At 40.1% G+C, this 24495-nt stretch overlaps 1 protein-coding gene across 1 annotated transcript in view; it reads left to right on the top strand.

The window, feature by feature from the left end:
* Positions 1–24495, top strand: part of CPPED1 (calcineurin-like phosphoesterase domain containing 1) — a 63758-nt gene that overhangs the window by 21026 nt on the left and 18237 nt on the right. Inside the window, exon 2 of the mRNA XM_010003287.1 lies at positions 9924–10142. Coding sequence (XP_010001589.1) covers positions 9924–10142 — 219 coding nt within the window. The remainder of the gene's footprint in view (positions 1–9923; positions 10143–24495) is intronic.

Consider the following 24495-nt stretch of genomic DNA (forward strand, 5'->3'; position numbering starts at 1 on the left):
GGGCGGAGCGCTCACTGCTGAGGAGTCGGGGGAGCGGAGGGTAGGCGCTTGGAGGTGCTGGGGCAGGGTCTGTGCCATCTCCCGGCGCCAGGAAGCCCGTGGTCGGGATCCCCTGCTCGGGGTTGGGCAGAACGCGAAGCGGTGGCTCGGTGCTCCGTGCTGGGCCTCCCTGGAAGCCTCCAGAGTTTGTTGCCACGTTAGCTGGGGAGCGGAGGCGCGTTGAAGCGTTTGCCTCTGCAGTCCTGCCGCCGTGCCCTTGGCCCCTCCGCAGCGCGGGTGGCTCTGGCCCCCCTGGAGAAGATGTCCGCGGCGTCTAACTCCAGATTACTTTAAAATGCTTTTCGGTGCTGCTAAACCTTAGCTCCGTAGCTTGTGAAACCGTTGGTGCTAGCGCTATGCTATCATGTTTTTGTACTTAAAAAGGGGTGCCCTAACAGGTTTCAGGTGGTTCTTGTTACTTAAATGGGAGGCAGGTGTACAGTTTCTTCAGCCTCTCGGGGTGGTCAGCATCTAATTCTTTCCTGCATTGTTTAACCCCCTTGCCTGAGTTTAAGTCAGCTCCACAGGAGACTTGCTTCTAGACTTATCTCCTTCCAGGTGGATAAGATAATGAAGACACTGCCAAGCCATAGATGGCAGCCACCTGCTGCCTGCCTGTGGTTGGGCCAACATAGAACTGTGTTAAGCATCTATGTGTATCACCTGTTTGTAAAATTATCGCAAAGATGGAGGTTCTGCAGAGTGCCTAGGTTTTTCAGATCCATAACTAGCTCTGTGTTAAGAAATCTTTTTCCTATTGTCACACATGTAAGGTATTTATTTCCTTGTATTTTTTTATTAATTACAAATAGTATTGGTTTGGTGAGGTGGGCAAGGCTCTTCAGTCCTTACAGTTTTGTGGTATTTTCTTGGGTTTCATTGGAAATATTTGGCTTTGCTTGTTGCAAAATAAAGAAAAATCACCAACTCTGAGCATGTGAAATACATGTGTACAGTCATTCTGGCAACTTATTAATTGCAGATGGTGTGGTTGGTTTGGAACAGAATGCCTAGCATTTATTGAGGGGACAGATGGCAGACAAGCCATTTAGTTATATCAACCATATAGTGAAATTGCAACAAAAGGAGTATTGAACAGCAGTGTAAAAATTTCTGAACAAAAGCTTTGTTGAAATGCTTCTTGAAAATTGCCTTAAACATGAAAGAAAAAGAAGTGATTTGGGTATGTTTTTCCACATGTGTTTCTTCTGAAGTGGCCTTGTTCGGTATTTAAGACTTAACTGCCAACTGGTTGATTTTAATCTTGTTTAGGACATTTTAGACTATTATAGTCCAGCTACCCTCTTTGGGTATAACGCTTCTTTGTCAATAATTGACTTAGCTCTTTCTTAAGAGGCTAAAGATCAACACAATTAATAATTAAATGTTGGGGGGGAGGGTAGAACAGAACCAAAGGCTGAGAAAACTGAGACAAAGTTTCTTGCAGTTTAAGATGAACATTTGTTATCTATGTTTTGTGGTTTTCTTCAGTTTTTAGATTTAATTCCTTCTATTAAATAGGTAGCTACACAAATCACTGCTGTGGCTTGGCACACTGTTTCCTTTAAAATTTGAGAGTCACCGTTGAGATCTTAATTTCCCTATTTCCTTACTACCCTTTTTTGCAAAATCATACTTCCGCATCCTATTAGTAATTTGTTAACTCTGCGTCCACAAAATGTGGAGGTTATAGTTGTATCCTGCTGTAATTTGCTCACGTATGCATCAGAAGCTCAAGGTTAGAGGTCCGAATTATCATGTGATCAATGGAGTGTAGTAGCAAACTCTGCTCTGCTTCATTGGCAGAGACCTCTATGGTTTGGCTTTTTTAATACATTGCCTGACTTTTTCACCCAAGTGAAATAATGCCTAAGGTGTCTATTGCATTTATTAGTATTTTAGTGAAGAAAGAGGACCATATATTTGGGTAATTGTCTTCACCGCTTCTGCCAAAAAGTTGTGGGTTTTTTGTTTGGGTGGGTAGTTTTGTGTTGGGGATTTTTTGTTGGTTTGGGGGGGGGTTGTTTGTTTGGGTTGGTTGGGGGTTTTTTTGTCCAAAGTATGCCAGTAGTGTGCTGTGCAAAGGATTCTGTAAAAGCTGGTGGTGTTTTTTCCCCATGTGCACTATCCTGCAGTTCTCTGCATTGAAGTTCATCTGCTTTCTTGAACAGTCACTGTGTCATGAAGTTTCTTCCCAGTTCTTCACAACCAGGCCTTATTTTCGTACTGCCAAATGGCTTGGTTTTAGCAGATTTCACTTCTTCACTGTTCAGCTGCTGTTACAGGTTGTTTTGAGTTTGTTGAACAGTATAGGTACCAGTACAGATTAAGGTGGAATCTGTGTGTCTTGTCCATTTCTTTTTTTCTTACCAGTTTTTTTTTTATCCATGTAAGGACTTGCCATTTAATTTCAAGACAGCTTGTCTTCCTTAAGAGCCTCTGGTAACAGTCAAATACTTCATGGACATTCAAGTAGATTATATCAAGTGGATTCCTTTTGTCCAGGTAAAAGTTGTTGATTCATCTTTCTAAAGAACCACGAAGTGCAGCAGTTATTGTCTTTGGTACAGTTTCATTAACTTGCCTGCACAGATGCCAGTTTTGCAGTCAGTAGTTACCAGATTGCTCAGGAAACCCTTTTAAATGTGGGCGTGATATTGGCCGTACTTCTGCTTCTGTGGTGCAAAGGCAGTTTTTAAGCAAGAGGTAACTCCCCAGGGGTTTTCTGCTTTTGAATTGTTCTGCGGATGCCACCTAATCTGAGTGGTTTGTTAGTGTTCATGTATATTCATTGAATCATCTACTGGTATTTTGATTTGAGACAAATCTCATGCAGTGTTTGTAAGGAAGAATCCTGGTATTAGATCTTCACAAGTTCAATTGCAATAAATGTGGTTACAAAAAAATTACATTGTTTTTCTACTCTGACTTTATCTGTGGGTGCATCTTGCATGTCTGGAACATCTGTGTCAGCCTTAGTGTCTGGCAAGCAACATGCTCCTAATGCCTCTAAAAAGGGCTTCATTAGTTTTCAGATTTATGCTGTTTCCAATTGTTCTTCACTTTGTCTAGCTTAACTTCTTGACCTTTCATAGCTAACCCTCCAGTGTATAAAGTCTTTTGTGTTTTCTTGGAAGCTTTAGCTTTTGGAAGGATGCTGTCCTGCACACTGGTGTCCTTATGGTTGTTTAGTCAGTCTAGATTCTTTTTGGTCTTTCTGAAGTTTTTAGTAAATGCTGTGCATATGGCCTGAGCCTCTGAGATAGTGTCTTTGAATAGTTTCCGAGGTGCCTTCAAGGATTTTTGCAATATTTTAAAGCATCATAATTACATATAATTTGCCTTCCTTTGAAATGAAATACAACCGCAGTTGATTTCTTATTTTTTCTTGCTTTCACACAAGTGTTGGATCTTGGCACATTATGATTACTGTTCTAGAGCTCTTCAACTGTAATATTTTTAAGCACTGATCAGAACTGCTTCCTAGCTAGCATATTCCATTCCAAATACTGTCTCCAACTCTTATATAGATTAAGCAAATTTTTAAGTGGGTTTTGAGTAACTTTCTGTGACTTCACCTTGTCATTATGCAAGCCACCCCCCTTCACACCTACAGTCTTGGGCTGTAAAGTTTCTGTAATGAGTCTAAATGTTAAATTTGGGGGTGAGCATAAAGGCATGACTAGAGTTTAACATCCTGTAGCCCTCAGCACAAATAAACTGTATCTGAGGGGGCATTTCCCACCTTGATAGTTATCTAAGGAGTTTAAAAGTGTCTTTCTTAAAAATAGTAATGCTGCCTAATTTATTTGGGAAACTGTTTTCTGTCAGTATTTCTACTGAAGTTATCTTTGTAGTTTAGGCTGACTGTAGATGATTTCTACAATAATTACTCTTTTAAAGGACTTTATTTTCTCTCTCAAGAATGTATTTTGTTACGTGTTTGAAGAGGACTTTTTCCTGATGAATAAAATTGCACCTTCTGTAAGAGTTTGCCTTAGTCAGTCAGCAGAACCCTCAACAGAGTCATATCCTTGGTAGTCTCTTGGGTGGTTACACATGGAAAATATAGCTAAAATGCAAGCATTTTTCATTAGGTTGAAATATTTTGTATTTGGGCATACAGAAAGTAACAGTGGTAGATTGGAAGCCATAATTATTGGTAAAGTTTTAATATTAAGCAAGGAATTAAGGATTTAGTGCAAGGCTTTTTCAAGCTATTTAAGGACTGAGAGGAAAGAAAACAAATTCCAAGGGTAAACTGCAAAACAATTGCAAGGAAGAAGGTTTTGCCTTTTGTATTATTTATTATGTATAAGTATTTCCTTCACTTAAAATACTCCATTTTTCTTCCTGCCCATAGCTTCTTTAGAAAACCAAAGTTGTGCTTTGTCCAGTTCTACCTAGAACAAGAGACACAGGCACATTTTGTAGGCAAGGCAGGGAGTCATGTACCTATTTCTGCTATTTTGTGATCTCTCAGAGAAGTGAAATTAATTCCCCTGGTAAACCCAACATGAGAATAATGACATTTTTTATATTTTTTACTGTTCCTGGATTACTGAATAAGCACTAGGCATGTGTCCATGTCCTTTCTTCTCTGATTACAGTAGTGTCTACAGAGAGCCTGTGGACAGGAGTAACTTTTCGTAACTGATTTATCAAATGCCATAGAGTATAAAGGAAGAAAAAAAATGTGTTGAAACCAACCAGTGTACTTTTAAAAAAAATCCCACCAGTACTATGTGGCTGTCAGAGGCCAACTTGCAGTGGTTTATATGAGAAATCTCTATAGATGTTTGTGATCCTTGTAGAGGCAAGAAGAAAAAAGAAGAGAAATTAGTAAGACCAAAAGGGGAGGAAAGGCAGGGAAATACATTAGCTATTGACCTCTAGAAATTGTGAGGTCCAGCTTAAATCCCGTTTAGGTTGTTGAAGTGTCTTTTTATGTTATCACAATACATGGCTGAGGTTTTCACTTGTGAATTGCTGCTGACTATTTTGGCCCTTCACAGAATTAATCCTTATATAAAATTAGAAGCTGGCACAAATTTTCAGCCTATGCTACTAAAATTACATTTTAGTAATTACATGCATTGATCCTCCCTCTGTACTTTGGCATGCACAGGAGCAGAAAAAGAGTGGGTAGCTATTGAAACTGAGGCATAACAACGTGTTCTGAAGTTGGACTTCTTCCGTGGCAATCAGCTGTGCAGCTCTTAAAGAGGCCTGGGAACAAAAGAGGGGTTTTGCATGGTTCTATGTGTAAGAGCAGCTCCACAGACATGTTTTATCCTTCTGCAATGGAAGCTGTACGTACATCAATTATCTGAGAAATGTGCTGCCTTTGGTCTGCCATTTGTATTTTCTTACTGCTGTGGTAAATTATGAAAGTTGCAAAGAGCTTCTATGCTCATAGGGACGAAGAGCCAATTTGCAGGTATTTTCAGCTCTGCTTAATTCTGCAATGCAAGTGAGACAGCAGAAAAAAATGTTTGTTAATTGAATCCTAATCGTCTATTGCTCTACCTGGCATGCACTTTACAACTGCATCGCCCATGGAAAGGCTTGAAAAATGGACCTGACCTTGCGTGGACTTGAAAATTGAAACTCCTAGCCAGAAGGGGCACCTTTGATGCCATTCCCATAGAAGTTGTTGCTTACTGTTTTTGAAGGGAAGATAGCAACTCTACATGCTATTTAATTGAAATCTTGTGGAGTAACATCTAGGACCTGGATCATGACTTTGATTCTCACTGCAAAGCAGCTGTGCCCCCTCCCACCATTTGTGCCCAGTGCTGTTTGTTACTAATCCTCTGCCAGACTTTGGCATTCCCGTAGCATACCACAGAATGATTTATCTGAACACTCTTCTTGTGATTCAGTGCAAATTAAAAAAAAAAAAAAAGTGTGGTGTCTGACTTACTGCTTAAGCAGACAAGGTTCATTTGCATGGCCTACAATACCTGTTCTTCTTGAGGGTGCTAGCAAGCAGATGGTGAGGGAGAGAAGTAGGGTGCAGAAGTTTTGTTAATGTCACAGTTTGACTTAGGTCCGACAACAATGCTGTCGATCCCCTCCCCCTCCCACCCAGGTAGGGAAGGAGAGAGAGAAAAAGAGAGAGACTTGGCTGGATTGAAAACTAAACTACACAGCTTTAATTAAAACACTAATGAATGATACAAGAGAATATATACAATTATATACAGATATATTCAGGTGTAGGCAAAAGCCTCTTGCCTCCCCCCACCCCAGCAACTCCCACAGCACTTCCCTGAACTGGGAAGAGTCCTGAGGAATCCCGAAGCTGCTGCTGGAGAAAGCAGAGAGTTATGGGGGTCACGAGAGATCAAGCCTGAGGATCGACGGTGATGGATGAACAGAGTCCTCCCTGGACACCGGCCATGGACGGAAGAGAAGGGGAGAAGAAGAAGGAAGGAAGTTGTCTTCTGTGATCTCTGACCTTCCTCTGAGCTTACGTAGATATATGGAATGGAATATCTTTGGCCAATTTTGCTGTCCGTCTAACTCAGCCTCCTACGGGGGGGTCACAGATCTCCCCATAGTGTCTGAGCTGGCAGAGTGCAGGTGCAGCCTTGAAGCCTCAGTAGTTAGAAAAACATTCCACTGTCTTATCAGCCTAGCAGAACACACTGTTGCTAGTTACAAGAGAGCTTACTGAAGGAAAAAAAAATCAGTAAAAAGAAAAATTGGCTTCATCCTGGCTCAAACCAGGACAGTTAATAATTACCTGAACGTGTTCCATTGTTAAATAATTTCATTGCCAGGCAAAAGACTTCTAAATCCACCTATGGTAGTAGTAGATGCATTTGCATTCTGTTTCGCATTGCTTCCTTCTTACCATATTGATCAGTTGAAAGAGCACTTGTGCAGGTGTGCTTCTGGAGTTTAACTAAAATTAGCCAAATTGCACTAGTTGCAACACTTTAGGTGGCCTGATGTTATGTCTCACACAGATAAAGGAAAGCTCACATGAACTCCTCTGCAACCAGTGAGGGCTCCTGGTTGAGATGAATTCAGAACAGGCTTAAGAGTTGGTGTAGATTCAAGTTTGCCTCAGTGGTGTTGTACCAATACAACTCTTTTCATTATTTTCTGCTTTATAGCAATTGAAACACATTCCTGATAAAAGCTTAAGTTGAAAGTTTAAACCGTGTCCATATGCTATTTCGATCTCATATATTGTTTTACTTAATGGGGAGCAAAATCACTAAGTACTAAGCCAAATGTGTAAGTACCATTTGCTAAGTATTAAGCTAACAGAATTTGGTTTAAGTACTGGCTTTGTTTTTAAATAGGGTTTCTAGTTGGACTGATCAAATAAAAACACAAATGTAGAAAATACTTACCCAACCTTACCGCTATTTTTTGTGACTCTTTGGTAAATTATCAAATATGAAATAATCAAATAGCTGTTGATGGAATTATTTGACTAAGACCATTTAGGTAAACAAACATTGTAAGTAAATGTTACTTATGTTGCCCTGATTCCTGGATGATTTTTGTTGTCCCTGCTTCTCTTTTTTCATTTTATCATTTTTATTTCCTACAGGAGAATATAGCATATACTTCTGCATCATTTTCAGTTTCTTTTCACCTCCTATCTCTTTCCTTTTCTCCCCAATCTTCTTCACCTACACCCCTGCATCTTCTGTTTCTCCTTTCTTCTGCCACTTCTTGATTCTGTCTGTGTACTGAACTTCTCTTTTCAAATTCATCTTATCACTGTCTGTCTCTCTGCCTCACATGACCATCACTCACCCACTCAAACCAGATCATCTGTGCACAGCCTTGGAAACATTCAGGTACTTAAAACATAGAGAGCTACTGCACTGGCATGAATATAAGGCAGGAAGAAAATAATATCCATGAAGCATATATTATAATAGCCCCTGGTCTGGCCTTGCAACCTGTTTTGCCAGCTCTGCAGGCTCCCTGACTGCACTGTTTGCCAGGCTTCTCTCTCTCCAAGTATTATATATGAAGCTCCTTGTTACCTGGGATGTGGTCCAGTACTGCCACCCAGGCCAGCCAATCTGCCTGACAGCTGCCTGGCCTGCTGCAGGTGCTCCAGCTGCCTTTGGCCATCGCCTGCCATCCCTGGGGCTCTGGAAAAGGAAACAGTGTGTCTATAATTGAAACACAGTCTTTTAGAACAAAGACTGGCTGTATTTTCTAAGTAGTTCCTGTAAAAATAGATGTATATCTCTATAATTTATGTAGGTTACTATGATGAAAATGACTGGCTTCAGATTAATCCTTGCAAAACAAGTAGATTTTGCTCAGCATTGATTATCAATACTGTCTGCTGAGTCGTTGGAAAAGGGACAGGTGTTAAAAATCCTGCCACTTAGTTCAAAGATCTGAGCTTTTTTCCCATTTAATGAGCTTGAGGATTGTTCTACTCTTCCAAAGCAAGTTCCTGCTTCAGATTTTCCCTTTTTAAAGTTTTATTTTGTATAGGTAATAAAGGATTGTAGATTCAGTCTTTCTTAACTGTTGTGGGTTTTTTTGTAGCTTTCCACTTATGCAAACTGTAAGTTGATTTCTCTGCATAAACAATGCCTTTGATGCAGCATGTAAGCTGTTCTTTATGTCAGTCATATTTTGCCATTCAAGACATAAAAAAACCTAAATTACTTTGTGTCATTCAGTTGGTTCCATAAGGCTTCTATTGCAATCTCATGGAGAGGTGGATCATTTCACTTCTCTGAATAAGTTATGTAGCTGGAAAAGTCAAATTCATTTCAGAATTAAGAGTAATGAATGGCTAAAAATGTACAAGCTTGCATTTGGCAAAATTATCTGATGACACAGCAAGAGATAAAAATTACAAGCACCTTTCAGGAGTTGACCACATTCCTTTCCCTCACCCTAGCCCATCTGTATCCAACAGATTAATTCAGACCTCTGTTTTCTAACCTTCCTTGAAGGAAACATGCTCCACTTCTTGCCAAGTAGCAACTAGTAGTTCTAGATTACTTGGAAGAAAACCAGAAGTAAATCCATGCAGTGGACATGCTGCTTGCTTAGGTACTGTTACGGGAATATTAGTTTTGTCTTAAACTGTATTTCAGACCAGACTAACATAATACGGAGCATACTTATGGATTAGTTTTTAATTTGAAATAATTTGCAATATATTTTTTTTAGATTCAGCTATAGATTGATGTAGTCAGTACCTTCCATCTGCACTAACACTACCAATGCAAATTTGTTTCTGAGTTCTAAGTAGGTCTTGGGAACTGTTGTGGCAGTTCCAAATTAGGATTTTCATTGTTACTGCTAATTCTGATGTTGCTGGATTTTGCATTTGCTGACCTTGGTCCTGTTGAGTGTCTTCAGTTTTAACTCCAAAGAATGTGCTACAACCAGCTTCTGTTTAGAAGTATAAGAACAAAAAGCATTTAACCCCTTAATAGTTTAAGGACAAGTCTACTGGAACCATAAAATGTGAAATGTGTTGTGTATGTTTTAACTAGCTAATTAAAGAAGCAATAATTGGAGTCTTAAAAGAATCAAATTAAATCTGATGTTATATACTTGTGCGAAGTTGCAGTTGTGTAATTTCCAGCTCTATTTGCTGAATTCTTCACATACTTTTTCTCTAATCAGTCTGTAATTACCATGTGATATAATGAGATTAATATGCTTTCATTTATTGCAGCTACCCATTAGAGGAAAATTTTGGACTTCTGCCTTCATATGTGTCCTATATGAATGACTATGGGAGCCTGTACTTTCGTTAAAGTAGCCTCAATTTACTGAAGAACAGTTGATTTAATGATGCATAAAACCTTTCATTCTTTTTATAAGTTTCTCTAGTGCTTGACTTTTTTTTTTCCCTCCTCTTTTCTTTTTAGATGATGAGTACCAATGGAAGGGGCCCTTCTACTTTATCCAAGGAGCAGATCCTCAGTTTGGACTTACGAAAGCTTGGGCAGTTGGAGACACTAACAATGGTGATGATGAATGGGGAGAAGAAATCAAACTAGCAGAGCAAGCAGTGCAGGCCATTAACAAACTAAACCCTAAACCCAAGTTCTTTGTGCTGTGTGGAGACCTTATTCATGGAATGCCAGGTAAGGCAATTTGAAGTGTAGAATGGGGATTGTAACCTCCTTTTCTTTGTATGTCAGATTGGCAACACAGCTGATTTGATTTCCTTGACTTCATAATATTCTTTCATAGGATTTGGTATGCTGCTGTTTTGATATTTGGAAAAAGTGTGCATTGTGGATGATTGTTGAGATGTTACTCCAATTTCTTCATCTGACTTCCCATATACTCATTTCAGGGGTGTAGTTTTGTTGCTTTTTTTTTTTTTCAGTGAGGAATTTCTGAGGACATTTTCTTTGAAATAAATGACCTAGGAAGACATGTTGAAAATTTCTTCTCAACAGATTGCTTTGAGAAGACAAATTAGGGACTTAAGGCATGAGGGAAAAACAAAGCCAAGAAAATAAACAAAACACAAACTGGCTTTTTGAGCACCTGAAGCGGGTGAAGCTCAGAAAACTTTTGGCTTCTTACTGCTTCATAAATTAACTGCTTCAGTATTTAAATGCTTAAAATGCTAAAAGTCAGCAAAATAATATATTAGCATTAGTCCTGTTCATGTGGAACTCAGAAATCAGTGTTTCTGGGTACAGCCAGAGGAAGAAAAACAGTCCGTCTAGAGAAGTGAGTTACAAAGGTGACAGATAAACTTTAAAGCAGACTGGTATTTTTTTCTATTTAAGAAGATAAATACTCATCTTAAGGAAAAAGTGATGTTGACAAGTGGTCTCCAAAGTAGATGTAAGCAGTGTCTTACTTGTTATCCTTGATAAGAAGCAGAACTGCAGACAGCCTTAGCTGCGTAGCTGACAGTGCAGCAATCCAAGTGAGCTTGCAGAGTCCTCTGTGCTTTATGCTACACTCTGCTTTGCACTCCGTTTGCACCTGAGGTGGTGCTTGCCAGCTCTTGTTTGCACAGGAAGGTTCTGAGCATGTTCAAGACCTTTCACTAATTCCTGCAGTGTCCCACAAAGTGGATTTTAGTATCTTAGCTGTCAAATTGATTGACATTATTTACAGGCTACAGACTTTGTTTTGATCAGACATGATTTTAGTGATAGAGTGGGAAAGTGTAAAAAGCAACATATTTAAGCTTGATAAAATCTACTGTGTAAAAACTCGGTAGCTTGATCCTAGTGTAAAGTCTGCCATTATGCAGTTTTATTGTTTTATGCACTTCCGTTATTTTGGAAGTACAGGTTTGAGACAGAACATAAAATAATCTCTTCCTAAGAATCATCTGGCCTTCCTATAAGAGAGTTTCAATAAGTATTTTGATCAGGACTTTTAATTGTTGTAACTGTTTTAAATGTTATCTTCAGTATCCGTTGTAAGAAGAAGAAAATTAAGGACAAATAATAGGTGTTCTAAATCCTATTTTACTTACAAATGTAAATAATCCAGTAAGTTAATTTCATTTTACTTAGATATTTCTCAAGGGCTAAAAAAAACAATGCTTTTGTATAGATTGACTTTAAAAAACATTATTCTAAGGCTTTTCTGATGATAGAAATAAGAGCCAAGTACAGAGCCAGCATTCTTCTGACTTGTGCTGGGTACTGAATGGCTGGATATGTGTGTCTAGATGGCTGTGTGGCATGTTTTATGGTTGTGGTTTTTTCCTAGTAATGGAATTCTGCAGTCATTATTATCCCTTTTACCAGAGTATGTCTCAGACTTCCTTAATATTTTAAATACAAACCTGTCAGGGTTTTGTAAAATATTATCATTATTCATTTTGCTAACAAGTATGTGAAAGACACCAAACGGATTGGACTGTTGAGATCACTTACATTGTGTGATGCATGTGCTGTGTGTTGTATAAATATTTCAAGCTGCCCAGTGCAATTTCCAAGAAACTGCAATAAAGAGCAGTTCATTAATTGATGATCTTAAGGTTCTTTTCCAGCCTAAATGATTTTATGATTACCTCATCCAAGCCACCATATTTTAATTCATTGGTTGAAATTATGTTCTTCAATACCTTGTAAGCCTGTGTCTTCATGTAGTTATATAAAATAGTTAAGCAAATGTGCTCCTAAAAGGAATTTTAGAATATTCAACTGGAACAAATTCATGGAGTACTAAGTATAAAGTTTATGATGGCTGTTTTAAAGTATGCACTGTAGCTGTGTAGCTGAAGCAAGGTTAAAGCCTTTTGCAAAAGAACTCCAAGAAATCTCAGAATTCCAGCAGCTAGAAGTAATGAGCAGAATCCTGATCAGCTGGGAAGCAATCAGGCACAGCACTTGGAATCCATTACAGATGTCATTAGAGCAACGAAGTAATCAGTGCTAGTATCTTGGTATTTAGCTGCTGATTAAAAGTAGTTTGTACTCTGAATATTATTTTCAGAAGTTTTTTCTTGATTACATAATCAAGAATAGGATATCTATTCCTAGCAATGCTAATATTGTGGGACATAATCAAGAATTTTAAGCAATACCTTATAGTGCAACTGTGTTACTGAAAATAATTTCTATAAACTTGATACACCTGGATACACCAGGATAATGAAAGACTTCCTTCTGAAGCGATTTCTGTGCATTAAGTAGGTGTATCATAACCTTGTATGGCAAAAATGGTGACATGCAAAATATTGTTAATTGCATAATGTGTTTGTTTTACTGCATTTTTCTAAAGCTCCGGAGATTTTATTTCAAAAACTGTTTGGTTTTTTTAATCTCATATTAAGTTGGAACCTTCTGTTTTGTTTTATGACAACATTCCATGTTGTTCCATTAACCAATACTTTTGAGCCCAACCGTACAGCCAGTTTTTCACCTATCTAGTTCTCCACTCATCTAGATTGCAACATCTTAATTTCACAATCTTAATGATTAGAGAGGTGCCTCATGGTGGCATCAGCCAGCTCTCTCAGTTCTCTTAGTTGCATCCCATCGGTTCTTGTGGACATGCTTGGGTTTAAATTTTTCAGGAGATACTTGGCTGAATCCTGTTCCGCTACTGGTGTTTCCTCTGTTCCTTTAACTTTTCAGTGTAGACAGGCGAAAGCAACTTGGTGGCTGACCTTTGTTCCTGACTCACAAGCTGGTATCTGTTCCCTGGACTAGCTCCCTCCATAAACTGAGGATAAACTTGCCTGCCTTCTTTCTTGCCTCTCTTTCCTGTTTTGGTTTAACATGAAGCACTGTGCTTCCTTCTTCATCTCATACCTAGAGTGTAGATCAGTGTCCAGGAAACAGCTTCTGCATTTCAATGTCTTTCATTACACCAGCAGAGAATTTGCTTGTTTGCAGCCAGGGTTGCCCTGGGGAAGCACTGACTTGTGAAGCTAAGAATCTGGCAGCTAATTTACTTTAAACTGCATTTTTATAATGATACTACTGCTGTCAGTAATTGATAGACATCAGTTGTAGCCACTGATGTCCTTTAGAAGATGTAGCTTTAGACCAGGTTTGTCATTATTTTTCATTAATTGCTCTGCTTACATGGGTGAAAGAACAAGTATGGCAGCAAGTCTCCTGCAAACTTTATTTAGCTCTGACTGTAATAAAACGTAGCTGTTCAGAGACTAAATGAAACCAAACTTGTCTAATAATATGTATAACAAAAAAAGCTGATAGAACTTGATGAGGCTTGATCTGTTAGCAGTGTGATAAATGGATCAGTGAGCAAGTAATATTTATGCTAGCAGTTTTAGATTCATTTGTTGGGTATATGTTAATTAGAAGAAATGAAAATCACTAGAATTGAGTATTATGGCTCTTGAAGTACACTGAATACTTGTACCAATTCCTTTAGATAAATGAAGGCATAATCTCTAATATACACATTTCCTGCCCAGATCATTCAGTGCTGTGTTTTCTGACATCAGCCTTTTCAGTCAGTTAAGTCCAAGTAGTGAAATTTTCCTTTTGCACCTCCCCCACCTTTGTTCTATATTATTAAATTGTTTAATGAAAGACTTTTAAACTATTCTTTATAACACATTCCATTTTCAGTCAGCTTTACAGAGCTGCAGCCATATTTGATATTTTTTTAGTGCTTCTTGATGTGCTTGCTGTCTGTGTTTCTCACTCTTTCTGTTGGGCCATAGTTGGATTGCAAGATCTTCTAGGATTGTGTCTGTTATGTATTTTAATGTTTTTACTGTGCTGTCTAATGTCTGTTTCAAGCTGTGAGCACAACAAAAAGTGCCAGAACTTCCAGACAGAAAGCCCAGGTACCTCTATGGTGTTGGATGGGGTTAGGCTGCAGCTAAAGGAGATTGTTAGTCTGAATGTCTAAATTGCAGTTGAGGCAGGTTTGTTGTTTTTTTTTCTGTATCTGTCAATAAAATTTAAATGTGCAAAAAAGAGTAACATGTAGCTACAACTGCTTTTTAATCCAAGAGAAATCTGTATGCTGAGGCAACACAGAAGATACATAGTCTTACATTTGTAATATAGCTTCAGGGACTCAACAGGAAGGAACAACTGTCTGATGTTGATGGAGAAAGTGAACTAGGACATGAACCGACCTGCTGAGAAATGGCACCTGTAGGTACAGTTTTCCATAGTCTGTTCCATAGGTGCATTATAGCCACTTAAAGGTGTCAATTGGCCAATATTAAGGTAAAACCCACAGTAAACCCCTTATCCTTTGGGAAATGCTATTTCATAATTTCCTGTTGCTCAAGACCTCCCAGATTTTAAAATGAATTAATTATCCTTGGCAATGACAGGATGGTTGCATGTAAGTGTGAATGCCAGCATTGCTCAGGAGCACAGTCAGAAGATTATTGCTATTGCTGCCCCAAGGCCACCAGGAGCAGCCTCCTGTGCTTTGGGCTGACCTTGCAGTGCCACAGTCCCGGCCTCCAGGGCTGCTTGTTCCAGATCAGGCTGTGCCAGATGGAGCCTGGAGCCAGCCTGTGGTGGTACTAGGAACTGTCTAGACATGGGGTCACAGGAGGGGCCTTGACAATAGAGAGACAAGCTGAAAAAGCAGCTTGAAAGATGCATACACACACATAAGCAGCTCACTGAAGGTCTGTTACTGGTCATGGAGGCAGTACAGCCTCCAGAGCTGAAACCAGCAAAGCATAGTGGGGACAGGGGAGGCCCTGCTGTACAGGGAGGTAGCAGAACAGAGCACCTGCTGAAGCTGGGGGAGGCAGTGCCTTGAGCACCAAGCCAAGTGCAGTGGAGAAATGGTGTGGAATAACTAGGAATTATGGTATCATAGAAAAAGACAAGATAATTAATTTGGGAATTGTCACTGTCACAGAATTACTGTGAGATTGCTAGACATGCAAGTTCACTGCCTGCTTCAGTGTCTCTCACTCTCCCTCTTCCTTTGCTTCTCTCCCTGCTTCAAGTATTCTGGGCCTTGGGCTGCCATGTGTGCCTGTCCTGCTCTCTGCCTGCTGCTTCCAGGGACCTTTTTACCTGCCAGCCGGCTCCTCATGACTGCATACAGTTCTCTGTGTGTGTATGCATTTTTCATGCATGTTTCTTCTCCCCACAAATTCTGCACATTTTGCTAACACTCTTGACTTCTCCATAAAGCCTCAGTAGAGCCTATCAGCTCCATTTGACTAATTGCAATTTTGGGCACCACTGCATGTTTTATGTGAAAAGCAGAGCTGCTGGCTACCCGTCTCTTAAAAATTATGTATCTATCTTCCATGCAAATAAGTGTTTTTTCATGTAATAATACAGGTGATAATATGCACCAACATTTTTTAAAGCAGGTGCCAAATATTCTGAGGGATTCTGAGTTCAAATTTAGGCAGCAATTAAGGGACATGATTTTCAAATCTGCACTTCTCCATTTGACTTCTGCATAACAATTTGATAATCAGAATACATGATGAGCTGGGCATGCTGGCTTTTATACAGTCAGTACCTCTCAAACTCTGACATGTACACTGCAGAGTTTGAAATTATTTACATTCAGAATAGACAGCTTCAAAGCTGAGGAACATCAGAGCTGATAGTTCTGATGTCCAGACAGCAGTACAGCTTCATTTCTCTTTATAATCTAACACTTGAAGGCATCCTTTCTCCTGAGATTCTTGAGCCTTTCCTGTGCCCATATTTGACGTGCAACTGCCACAGTCCAGATTGTTACTGTCTCATGTTCCTGTGAAATACTGAGTGCATCAATGTGACCTACTCCAAAAGTGCAGATTTTATAGATACTAAATTTTAAAGCATGGGCTGCAGCATATCATTACAAACATCTACCTTACAGGGTACTCCTAAGAAAACTAACTTGTTCCATTTTATAAGCAGGTACCATAGCAAATGTTTCTAGTCAAAGTGTTATGGTTTAAAACCTATGGTGAATGTTACAAATTTGATTACTTAAAAAACAGTCTTGGGCTTGACCAGGAAAGGTCAGTGACCACTTGGTTTCAGGAAGAGCTCAGGTTGGTACCTTGCAGGAAGTCCTACCTGATTTTTGGTTTTGGATCCACTAAAAAGGAGCATTGAGGTAATAATGAGTTTCATAGCTCTTAATTTGATAAAGTCCACAGTTATTTGCATGTGTATGTTCTTCCTTCTTAGGAAGTACTTTACAGATGTTTAATGTACAAACTCTTAAGTTCCCAGTTGTTTTGTGGCTGGTTCAGCCTGACGTCTGTTCTAGGAGGCAGACCTGTATTTTTACTTTATTGTATCAGATATGAACTGGCTTGTTCACATTTCAAAAGAGTTACTGGAAAATTTGCTGCTGGTGGGTTTTTCACACAAGATGTAATATGAATGTAATGCTGAAATCTGCATGCAGTGCACGAACTGTCATTTATACATTTGCAAACGGAATAAATTACAAAGAAATTACAGGTCCAATTCAGGTTCTTAATGTTACATATAGCGAATTAGTAAGACATTTTAGAAAGGAAAAAATGCCTGATAATTCTTCATATCTTGATCAAAAAGTGATTTCACCACAGTAAATCTGGCTGTGAACTGCTTTTACTGTTGCTTTTAAGCTACCATTAAAAAACTCATTTTGCTAAAACAAAGTAACATTAATTTAAAAAAAAAAAATAAAAATTGCCAAGCAAAATTGAGCTGCTCAGCTAGTTGTTAAGGGAAAGCACGTATGTAAGGAGATAACTTTGTGAAATTTTAATTGTAATTAATACAACAATTCTTTAAAAAACTTCCTTTCTCATCTAGAAGGCACGAGAATGAATGCTGATGCCTGCCTTGTCTATATAACAAGCATAAAACAGGTTAAAAATTGGTGTCTTAAAATATGGTTCCAACTTTAAAAATTACTGTAAGCATGTGACCTTTACTATATTTGCTTTTTTTTTTTTTGCCATTTGAACCAGCTGCTTGGCTTACAAACCAAAGCAAGTATGTGTAGTTTTTTAACTCCTGTCAGCCTGGCACAGCTGGGGAGCAGGCAGCTGAATGCTGCTGTCACATGCAGTTTCAGCAAAACTGTCAGCTAAATCCCTGCCCCTGTATCTTTGTCAGTGGAGATTTATAATAGAGCACAAAGTAGAAAAGGCACAGACTGACTTTTTAAGTGTAAGGCAGAAGCAGTGGCTTTGAAATGTTTATACTAGATCAGACTATAGATAAATCTTCTCTTTTATAAAAAAAATTACTTTGTATTTAACAATGTTGCTTATCAATGGGGCTTTTTTTGTACTGTCACCTTAAATATCATGAGTTGTGTCTAAGTTTGACCTAATTTCCTGACAAAAAGGTAGCTTAATCTAACTAAATTTACTGCGTCCATTTATTTTGCTGTTTCAAGCTATATAAAACTTCTCTATGTTTGGCAGGATGGAGCCCAAACCAAAAGAATTCTTGGCTATGGTCTTCTCCAAACTCTTATGCTAATGTTAATAATGTCTAAAAATTTGCATAAGCAGCACAATCTTTCTCAAACATCTAAAAATGCCTGTATCAAGAAATGTCACTATGGTTGCATCAATAAACATTTAATAGTAATTATCTGATTCTAGTAAAACCTAATGGAGCATTCGAAGCCTCCACTGCTTAGTGTGAAATTTAATTTCCTCTAATCAGTACAAGAGCAGGGAAGCACCAGATATTCTCCATGTATGTTTGACAATACATTGCATTTTCCTGTTGCAAAGAAACCACTGGACTGCCAGCACCAAATATTTAATCTTCAGCAAGTATATACTTAATTGTATTGTAGACCATCATCTCTAGTCCAGTCCATAGTTGAGCTAAGGAATCCAGTTGACAGTAACTCTATGAAAACCTTTAAGTTGTAATTATTACATGACTATCTCAAATCATATGCTTTATGATAAAAGTATCAATACTAGATTCAATACTAGTACAGAAAATCTAGTACTAGATTTTTATATATGAATAAAAATAAGCATATATGGAAGCAGTTAGATTTTTCTCTGTTCCATTCAAATTTAATTTCTTAAAGTCACATTATAATTTATTTCCTGCTTCTTTCTCAGGTCAGAAAGTTTTAGATTATTTTCTTCTCAGCTTTAGCAATTCAGTCTTGTCTATGGGCATTTGAAAATGTATACATGGAGTGGACATCCACAGAGAGTCATTTGTTTGGTACACTGCACAGTAAATATATCTCCATGTTATAATCTTTGTTGCTTCCTTTGTTTTCTTGGCGTTGGACTTGCTGTTTGTAAAGATTAGCTTGCACAAAGGCTGTGCTCTGGATTCTGCAGGTATGGTCAGGCAAAGTGCTTAGAACTGTCTTTCTAGTTTAATAGTATTTGCTTTTTAAAAGGCGTGTTCCCAGGCTTTTCCATCTCTCTGAATCATTAAGGATTTTCTTCTTCCTTGGAAGTCAGTGGCAGATGATCTAGCCCACATAATTTTTACTCAATTAATCAAGCTGATCGAAGTCTTGCCAACTCTTACACAGTCAAGGGAGGGTAACATGGTTTTAATGGGTAGGAATTGGGCTAGAACATCAGTTCTCCTGTCTGTGGCTCCAAGCAAGCTGTTACCACTCTGACCATGGCCTGTTGTAGTGTGAGCTCTTCTCTGAACACCCTCTAACCAACATGTGTGGAGCAAATTCACGAACTGGCAAAAGATTATTTGAGCTAAGAGAGCATATTCTGAGGCGGGACAGAAGGGCCCATTTGTCGGCCGGACCCATCTCACAGGGAGGTCTGTTGCCTCCCTGGGGCTCGGATTAGGTATGTTAAAAGGAAACTCCCCAATCTTGTGAATTCTTCCGATTACTACCCGCTGCTGATTTTTCAGGTTGGCAGTGATGAAATTATTACAAGAAATGTAAGGGCAATGAAGAGAGACTTCAGGGCCCTGGGACAGCTAGTTAGGGGGTCTGGAGCGCAAGTAGTGTTTGCCTCCATCCCTCCTGCAAGAATGGGTAGGGAGGTATACAGGAAGAGTTTGCAGGTTAACGAATGGTTAAGAGATTGGTGTCATAGACAGGGTTTTGGTTTTTTTGATCATGGGATGCTATATGAGGCACCTGGACTGATGGTAGCAGGTGGGATGCACCTGTCCCAGAGGGGGAAGAGGCTTTTGGGGCAGGACTTGGCAGGGCTCATTGGTAGAGCTTTAAACTAGATGTGAAGGGGGAAGGGGAGAAGACCGGGTCTGTTAGGGACAAGCACAAGAGGAACACACCATGGCCCAAAGTCAGGTCGTCCAAGGAGGATTTAGTCCCACCGGTGTGCTCTGTTCGTTTCCTGAAATGCCTGTATGCTAATGCACGCAGCATGGGAAACAAGCAGGAGGAATTAGAGGTCTGTGTGCGGGCTAAGGGTTATGATCTAGTAGCAATAACAGAGACATGGTGGGACAGCTCACATGACTGGAATGTGGCCATGGATGGATATGTGCTTTTTAGGAAAGATAGGGCAGGGAAGCGAGGTGGTGGAGTTGCTCTTTATGTGAGAGAGCAACTAGAATGTATTGAGTTTCGTGCAGGGGCTGATGAGGGGCAAGTTGAAAGTCTGTGGGTAAGAATTAAGGGGCAAGCAGGTGCGGGTGACACAGTTGTGGGGGTCTACTACAGACCTCCTGATCAAGGTGAGGAGGTTGATGAGGCTTTCTACAGGCAACTGAAAGCAGCCTCACAACTACAGTCCCTGGTCCTCATGGGAGATTTCAACTACCCTGATATCTGCTGGAAGACTCACACAGCCAGCCTTTCACAGTCTAGGAGGTTCCTCCAGTGCATTGATGATAACTTCTTAATGCAAATGGTGGACAAGCCGACTAGAAGAGGAGCGCTGCTGGATCTTGTACTAACCAGCAAGGAGGGCCTTGTTGAAGCAGTGGTGGTCAATGGCAGCCTTGGCTGCAGTGATCATGAGATGGTGGAGTTCAGGATCCTGTGTGGAAGGAACAAAATACCCAGCAGGACCAGAACCCTGGACTTCCACAGGGCAAACTTTGGTCTCCTCAATCATCTATTAAGGGAAATCCCATGGGACAGGGTGCTAGAAGATAAAGGAGCTCAAGATAGCTGGTCAACATTCAAGGACCACTTCTTGCAAGCACAGGATCAGAGCGTCCCAATGGTTAGGAAATCTAGTAAGGGTGCTAGGAGACCTGCATGGTTAAAGAAGGAACTACTGGGCAAACTTAAGTGGAAAAGGAAAATCTACAGATCATGGAAGGAGGGGCTGGTCACGTGGGAGGAATATAGGACTGTTGTCAGAGGATGTAGGGAGGCAATTAGGAAAGCTAAGGCCTCCTTGGAACTTAACCTTGCAAGTCAGGTTAAGGATAATAGAAAGGGCTTTTTCAAATACATAGCTAGCAAAACTAGCAATAGAGGCAATATTGGCCCATTGAGGAATGAGGTGGGAGCCCTGGTGACAGAGGATATAAAGAAGGCAGAGGTGCTGAATGCCTTCTTTGCCTCTGTCTTCACTCCTGCAGGGTCTCCCTATGAGCCCCAGATTCATATAGCCCCAGAAGAAGTCAAGATAGAGGAAGAGTTTGACATGGTAGATGAGGATTGGGTTAGGGATCAGTTGAGTAATCTGGACATCCATAAATCAATGGGTCCAGATGGAATGCACCCAAGGGTGCTGAGGGAGCTGGCGGAGGTCATTGCTAGGCCACTCTCCATCATCTTCAGTAAGTCATGGGCAACAGGTGAGGTGCCTGAGGACTGGAGGATAGCAAATGTCACTCCAGTCTACAAGAAGGGCAAGAAGGAGGACCCGGGTAACTATAGACCGGTCAGCCTCACCTCCATCCCTGGAAAGGTGATGGAACAACTTGTTCTTGGCACTATCTCCAGGCACATCAAGGACATGGGGGTCATCAAGAGCAGTCAACATGGTTTTATCAAGGGTAAATCATGTTTGACTAACCTCATAGCCTTCTATGAGGAAATTACTAGGTGGATAGATGATGGTAGAGCGGTAGATGTGGTTTATCTTGATTTCAGTAAAGCATTTGACACCGTCTCCCACAGCATCCTTGTAGAAAAGTTGATCAGGTATGGGTTTGGTGATCAGGAAGTGAGGTGGATTAGGAACTGGTTGAAAGGAAGGAGTCAGAGAGTTGTAGTCAATGGGGCAGAATCTGGTTGGAGGTGTGTGACTAGTGGAGTCCCACAGGGGTCGGTACTGGGACCGGTGTTGTTCAACATCTTCATCAACGACCTGGATGAGGGTATAGAATGTACCCTCAGCAAGTTTGCTGATGACACTAAGCTGGGAGGAGTGGCTGACACACCAGAAGGCTGTGCTGCCATTCAGAGAGACTTAGATAGGTTGGAGAGTTGGGCGGGGAGAAACATGATGAAATTCAACAAGGGGAAGTGCAGAGTTTTACATTTGGGGAAGAACAACACCATGTCCCAGTACAGGTTGGGGGCTGAACTGCTGGAGAGTAGTGTAGGTGAAAGAGACCTGGGGGTCCTGGTAGACAGGAGGATGACCATGAGCCAGCAATGTGCCCTTGTGGCCAAGAAGGCCAATGGCATCCTGGGGTGCATTAGAAAGGGTGTGGTTAGTAGGTCAAGAGAGGTTCTCCTCCCCCTCTATTCTGCATTGGTGAGGCCACATCTGGAGTATTGTGTCCAGTTCTGGGCCCCTCAGTTCAAAAAGGACAGGGAACTGCTCGAAAGAGTCCAGCGCAGAGCTACGAAGATGATTAGGGGAGTGGAACATCTCCCTTATGAGGAAAGGCTGAGGGAGCTGGGTCTCTTTAGCTTGGAGAAAAGGAGACTGAGGGGTGACCTCATCAATGTTTACAAATATGTAAGGGGTGAGTGTCAGGGGGACGGAGTTAGGCTTTTCTCGGTGATGACCAGTGATAGGACAAGGGGTAGTGGGTGTAAATTGGAGCATAGGAAGTTCAAGGTGAATATCCGAAAAAATTTTTTTACTGTGAGAGTGACAGAGCACTGGAACAGACTGCCCAGGGAGGTTGTGGAGTCTCCCTCACTGGAGACATTCAAAACCCACCTGGATGAGTTCCTGTGTGATGTACTCTAGGTGACCCTGCTCTGGCAGGGGGGTTGGACTAGATGATCTCTCGAGGTCCCTTCCAGCCCCTAAGATTCTATGATTCTATGATTCTATGATATTCTAAGGAAGAAATGGTCTGTCTGAACCATTGACTCTGGCTCATATAAACTGCCTTTTCATTCTGCACTTGTTCTGATAGCAAAGATGTCTCTGTAAGGGTAGACAATGTCTTAGACATCCAGAAAAGTACATGTCTTTAATTAACTGTACTCATTTATTTAAAGTGTTGCTCAGTTTAACAGTGACGACAATTTTGTCAGACTGAAGGGGCCAGCCTTCCAGAGAGCTAGTTATTGTGCTGTAATTACTTAACATGAAACTGTAGATATGATCAAGGCCTCCAAAAGCTGTAAAATTCTCACAGGTAGTCAATTTTAAGAAGGTGTGAAATGTTAACACCTTGGCTCTGTCTCTTAAAAACGAACCGTTATTGGAAAGAAGACTTAGGTACCCTCAGCTTGTTTTCCTTAAGTTTGTTGTTTTAACTCCTGTGACGTTATGGCATTTTTTCCTGCTTGTGATGATTTCATCTGAAGAACAGACCCAAAGGCAGTGATGGCCTGGGCTTGATGTGACAGCTTTGTATAGCTAGGAGATGAGTAAGGTAAGACCAAGAGTTGTGCCTAAATGAAGAATTATACTTACTTTCACAGCAGAAAGTGACATTAGGTTAAGTGGGCACCTGTGTGGCTGACTCTCAGAAAAATGTTGATACTTGCAGTCATTATATTTAGTGTCATGCACCAAAACTCTAGGAGCAGCTGATCCCCTAATAACACTTTTGGGGTGTTGCCATTGCTTTAATGTAATAACTGTTAATTAATAGCTAAAAATGGTATTAAAGTTCCTTCTTATTTCAATGCCCAAAGTTATAAAATAAATTTAATTTGTGCTTTCATGCAGGATAATTCTTTAGTATGATCACTTTTTGTGTCTCAGAACAGATTATTACTTGTTTCTAACACACTGAAGAAATCAGTTGCTTACAGCTGTAGACAAATGAGTATTTCAGTTCCTGCTTTTCAGTGGAACTAATCGGATGAGGTTTTTCATAAGTTAGACTGAGTAGTTAGTTTGTCCAGCAGTCAATACAGTAATCTTTATTTTTAACTGTGTAATTTGGTTTTTTGCACATAAAAAAACTGTTTTCAGGCTATTTGAATGTTAGAATTATATATATGTCTACTGAAGTGAGAAGAGACATCTTAGTTATTACAGCACAGACTAAGCCAGAAAAACGTATTTCAGAATGTGATCATCCTGGGTTTATTAAAATTGCTCAACTTGTTCTTGCATGTAATGATTTGGAATGATGCAGTGTATCACCTGACTTCATTACGGCAGATGCTAGGGGGAAACTTTACATTTGAAGTAAGAAACAAGAGAACAGACTAACAAGAGCATCAGCAAAACTGAACTGGGTAGCTTGATAGATCTTTCTATGCCAGTGCCCTCCCTTTCTACTACCACATTTTTGTAGCACCCTAGGAAAAAATTAATGTGGAGAGAGAGCAAGGTGTTTGCTTTTTTTCTAACTGTTCATCTTCAGCCAATAGCCAGGCATCCAAAACGGCAGAAATGAAAGGCAATCCTATTGTGAACAGGAGGAGATGGCTTTCTGACAGAGGGATGGAGGCAGCAGTTACATCTGTTCAGTGAAGGTCCTTAAAAAATGAGCACGCTGTGAGTACAGCCTTGGCCTCTCCTCTTTAGAAAGCTAGGGAATACTACTAGGGAAAGTCCTCTAAATGACATGCAGAGGGAGTAGGGCAACTGCAAACAGTCATGGAAATAAACAAACAAACAAAAAAAGAAAAGTATTTCAAGAACAGGAAGTGTCTTCTAAATAATTAGACTCTGATTAAAGCAACTGATGCACTGTAAGACCCAGGAAAATACACAGATCTTTCTTCTGTTTGTTT

The sequence above is a fragment of the Chaetura pelagica genome, unplaced genomic scaffold (assembly GCF_000747805.2).
Source record: "Chaetura pelagica isolate M959 unplaced genomic scaffold, ChaPel_1.0 scaffold138, whole genome shotgun sequence".
NCBI classification, from domain to species: domain Eukaryota; kingdom Metazoa; phylum Chordata; class Aves; order Apodiformes; family Apodidae; genus Chaetura; species Chaetura pelagica.